Here is a 5,170-nt window from a genome sequence, read left to right as displayed (position 1 = left end):
GGAAGTTATCGCTAGCTCCTTTGCGTATAATTTTATTTGCAAATATTTGAAAGTTTGAAAAAAAATCAATAAAATCAACGAAGGGGAAAGTGATAAATGTTTGATTTATCTGCTGAACATATGGCCCACGAGCGAACTTCCACATCACAGGGGAGAGCTCTACCTCCACAGCGGTGATTAATGACTGCCGTTCCGAAGGTTTATTAAAATAAAGCAATTTCAACCCGGGTGTTAAATGTTTCTGCAGTTTTTACTCGATCTTAATGTTTGCCGAACGGCACATTCGCATGGATCCGACAGAATCATTAACATCCGCCCTTCAGAGAGAGGAGAGGTGATAACGTCCAGGGCACAACGGCCTCGCCCACAGAATAAAAAAGCAGACGGTTGGGAGCGCAGCAATGCAGGCATTTGTACCTCTAGCTCCGGTTTTCGTTTCAACTTTCTCTTCTACACCGATGTGTGCGCCGCCTCGTTCGGGTTTAGGCAGCGGCGTTTAATTCTGTAATTCTAAACGTAGCAACGTTTGATTCTCGGATTGAGGAGCGCTGCTGTGCAGGGCTTTAAAACGGTGCGGTCAACATTGAGTCTTACCCTGTTTTATTTTATAGTAAACTTGGCTCCATAATTTTTGCCTCGACGTTATGTCATCTATGGCGAAGGAGTCGGGGCGGCGTAAAGTTTACTCAAATGAATCGCAGCGACGAGTTCCATAGAAAACATTTATTGTGCGTTATATACAGCGGTACTTGCAATATACTGTATTGGGGGGAGAGGAACGAAACAGCACACTATAGCTAAACAATAATTTAGCATGCATGACTATGGGCCAGTTCTTATAAATACAATATAAAAATAAAGACGGTACAGTCTTGCAATTTTCCACTTTTTAACGTTCAGAGTTACACGAACCTGTATGTTTATGGCAATTGGTTAGAGACGAAGAAACATCGTCAATGGAGCAACTTCAGCTGCAAAAACACAAATGAACCTGGCTTCAGAGAAACTTGCCAGTCCAGAGCCTTCCTGAGACGCTGTGCAAGTGAAGCTATATGACCGAGGGCGTGATCTGCTCTATTTAGTTTTCATGGTTGGGCCCTGATGTGTGTGAACCTGCTCGGGTTCTTCGTCTGAAGAACATTCGGACGAGGGACACGATAGACTCCCTCCTTCCTCGTCGCTGCCCCGAACGTTCCTTAACCTGGAATTTTTGCTCTGGTCGCTTTTGGCAATGTCAGGTTTCTCGTTCGCCATGTGCTCAGTGGTTTTCCCCTTCTGTTTGACCGTTTCCTGGGCCGCTTGTTCTTTGGCCTTCTTGCTCCGTTTCCACTTCATCCGTCTGTTTTGAAACCATATTTTAACCTTTTGGGGTTTAAGAGAGAGAAGGAGATCGAGATTTTAAAAAAAGGAGACGCGCAGGTGAGAAAGGAGGACAGTGTAAGACATGGGACATAACAAACAGCAGGAGACAGTTTCCTTAAAACCAACCCACCACATAAGTCATACAAGAGATTCAGGAGTGACTGGAAATCCAGATTAACAAACGCAAAATGCTGGAGGAATTTATCTTCATCTGGACTGCAAAGAGGAAGAAGCCAGAATAAGAAGCTGGGGGAGGGGAAGGGGTACAGGCTGGAAAGCCATACAAGCACATAGTTCACACACACAACACACAGATTCAAACGAAAACACAGTTCGAATTACACGGTTTGAAAAACACGGTTCTGAATTAAAACTGAAAGCTTAAAAGTTGCCGACGGTTTATATCAAATGACTGGTCTGTGCTGAATATGCGCCGGTGGCTCCTACCTGTGTTTCTGTGAGCATCAAGGACGTGGCCACCTCGAACCGTTTGGGCCGAGAGAGGTACTTATTCAGCTTGAATTGGTGCTCCAGTTCCAAGAGTTGCTGGCTGGTAAAAGCCGTTCGCGGCCTGCGGCATTTCCCCAGCATGCTGGACTGTGTCTGTGCTGCGGAACAGAAGCAACAATATGACAGATGAACAGCCCTTAACAAATTAACATTCCTGCCATAGCTACAGAGTACAACGGCTGGAGTGAGGGAGGGGAGAGGTAAGCGCTAGTTTTCTGATCAACCTATCCGTTTGCGGTCTGGGAGGGGAGTTTATGTATTTTTCTATCCTTAACACATTTAGATCGTTCCTAAAGGCTTGGTTTTAAAATACACACACTCTGCAAAACTAAAAAAAAAATTGTAAATTAATAAACCGGATTGCCAAATGACAAGTGTTTTATTTTTGTAATTTTAAACATTGAATAATAACCAGATTTTGAATCAGTTCGTGGAAACGTCAAATCTGCATTTTCGAACTACCTGCTATATTTTTAAATATAGCATCGTCCTTAAACTGGAATGTAAAACTCGAGTCTTTATTTAAGATGATTTTGGAACAGTTTCAGGTGTGATTATGGCAATATTTATCATTTGTGGGATGCAATTCCAAGAGTGGAAATGAAATCCATATCATTTGCGCGGCCTGTACTAAGATAACAATTTATATTCGCTGGTTGCACGACACCGAATCATCTGTTAAGTGTAATCGTCATTAGCAACATGTAGAACCTTTTCAGTGGACATAACGGTGATTTCTTGGTGTATTAAGATATTACATTGGCCAGCAATTTAAAAGCAGTTCTTTTAGAAAGGACGATGATTTCCCACAGGACTAACATGTGCCAGACAATGAAAGGTACAATAGAAGAGAGGTGAAATTAGCTTCAGATCCCCAGGGAAAGTTGATTGGCTCTGTTTAGTGAGAACGCCCACCGTTTATCGGCATCCCCTCTAAGCCCCAGTGTAAAGCAGACAATCCTTTAATTAAATCAATACCAACTAACACACAGGGATTAAATATCGTACACGGCTAACCCCAAATGTGAAAACACCTATAGGTTCATTCCAACATATAAATAAAACGACACTGAGAGTTTAAGAAATCATTTCAATTCCTATCAATATTAAGATACCATGAGAACGTTCAGATTGTTGATATTTTAATAGCATCTGGATTTTTTTTTAAACTCTAAGGAATGTGCTTATTTTACCCAAACCAAGAGAAAGGATCCTAACACGTAGAAAGAATCCGTGTCACAGGGTACTAAAATCAGGTCGAATAAAGAATCGTTTGCAAAGGCTAATAAATAAGCCACATGTTGGATTTGTCAGCTCATTGTTGCTGGGTTTGCATAGAGCCCGCCATTCACAGCAAACGGTGGAGAGAAAAGGTGCTATTTACTGCCTCATCTTGAACAAACCTGCTCCAATAGACAGAAACAAAAAGCCCAGTCTCTCTTCTGCAAACAGCAACAGTGCTGAGATTTTAACACCACCTTGCCACTTTCAGCCGGCTATTATCCGCCCATTTTGCTTCCCCTTTTCCCCATTTAATCGCCACCGAAACCTTGTTTGAGATTCAGGTTTGGAGGATATTCGCTCCTCACCGAATTAGTATTTTTTCCCCACTCAGGAATTTTTCACACCAAAGGGAAAAAAAATCCAAAATCACTTTTTCTTTTTTTAAGTATTCTTAAAATCAGTACATTGCACCATCTCGCATCTTTGCGCCTGAACGATTGTTTTATTTACACGTAAGCTATTGTATCTAAACCCACCATTTTGCATTTTCCACAATCAAGCACCAATCTGACTATAAAGTTGGGGGGGGGGGGTGGAAGAGAAGAGAAAGTGAACTTCGTAATTGGAAACCGAGCTGATATAGGATTCTTAGAAAGAAATATATTTCATTTAGCCGAGGTTGCAATTTGTTTTTCAAATGCACAGCGACAGCTGTATTGTATATTCGCATTTACAATATTAACGTGTACAGTTGGTATGTTTATTTTGCTGTTGTTTCCCTCGTAAATAATTTTAATGCAGTAAAAATGCGACCTGAAAACTTATTTACGAATGGTTTGCTGTCAAATGGCGGTCAACTAATCTAAGATTAACAGAGTTTAACGATTATGCAATACCACTGTTCTGATATTGTTACATCCTTTAGAGGTCTAATCATACAATCAATAGTTCAATATCTTAACTGATTTTATAATTTCTAGATACAAATAGTAAATTTTGCAATTGCATAAATATTTTTTCACTTCTATTTTTAGAAAGTAAGGGGACGCTTACCGTTGAAATCCGGCATTTTAGGCAGCATCATGCCGGCTGTCGAGGCTCGAAGCCACTGGTCTATCTGAAACGTCCCGGCCGTCACTTTGACTGGCTCCGAGTGATGAGTGCCTGCTAGCTGGGGATAAGGGTACGGCAAGGCGCCGGACTGGCCCGTCAGCGCCGAGTAGGTGTATACCGGGTGGCCGTAGAGAGCCGACGCTGGGATGGCCCCGTGGGGATGAAGGCTGGTCATCCCGGGATGCTGCTGAACACTCAGGAAGCCAGGTTTAGACATGAGGTTCCCGAGAGTCAGCCTCGGCGGTGACGGGCTATCAGTGCGCAGGCAGTCGGAGGTGGCCGGGTGTTGGTCAAGCATAGGAGGGCTGGCACTGGAAGACGGGGGTGAAGTTGCAAGAAGGGGCGAACAAGTTTGCGGTTTGGGCAGATCAACGGCGAGGAGCGCGTCGATTCGGAAGTTTTTGGATTTTTCCATCGGCTTTTTTTATTCCACACCGTGGGAGGAAAAGTAACACGCCAGATTTTGTTGGAAAGAAAATGATGCCACGATCCGTTCTCCCTTCCTGCAGATACGGTTAGTTCTTTTACTGTATTTACTAGACAGCAGCGTTCAGCTCCACCTTGGTTCAGTATTTCACACTTGAAGATCCTGACCTCTATCCCATTGGTGAAGCCATTCTTCCCTGCGCGTAGCTAAGTTTCTATTGGTCACTGCTCTGAAGCTTTGAAACATTTCAATAGGTTGAATCTGCTGATTTCAAGAGCTCCCCTGCTCAACTTCTCACACCTTCCGATCCCCATTGGTGGATAGACAAACTTGCGGGAAAGAATCAGCGAACTCAGATTTTTGATTGGCCAATTCTTGGAACGTCACGCCTATTTACGGCATTATTTACGACGATTGGTCCACTTATTGACACCTTCCTCGCCCATTCGTTGCCGTCATCAACATCATTTGAGAATAAGCCACTGTTTGTTATTGGAGGAGATAATCTCCATAATTAAAGTAATTAAAGGTGTT

The 5,170-nt window shown here is 42.9% G+C and overlaps 1 protein-coding gene across 1 annotated transcript; it reads right to left on the bottom strand.

Moving 5' to 3' along the window:
• Positions 1–234: 234 nt before the first annotated feature.
• Positions 235–4,741, bottom strand: mnx1 (motor neuron and pancreas homeobox 1). Its single transcript, XM_073052958.1, has 3 exons — positions 4,150–4,741; positions 1,810–1,970; positions 235–1,362 (listed from the first exon to the last, which is right to left on the bottom strand). The coding sequence occupies exons 1-3, from the start codon at positions 4,622–4,624 to the stop codon at positions 1,075–1,077; spliced, it is 924 nt and encodes a 307-aa protein (XP_072909059.1). The 5' UTR covers positions 4,625–4,741; the 3' UTR covers positions 235–1,074.
• Positions 4,742–5,170: the final 429 nt, after the last annotated feature.

The sequence above is a fragment of the Hemitrygon akajei genome, chromosome 8 (genome assembly GCF_048418815.1).
Source record: "Hemitrygon akajei chromosome 8, sHemAka1.3, whole genome shotgun sequence".
Lineage (NCBI taxonomy): Eukaryota > Metazoa > Chordata > Chondrichthyes > Myliobatiformes > Dasyatidae > Hemitrygon > Hemitrygon akajei.
The sequence above is the reverse complement of the archived record's forward strand: the minus strand, read 5'-3'. Positions and strand labels throughout refer to the sequence as shown.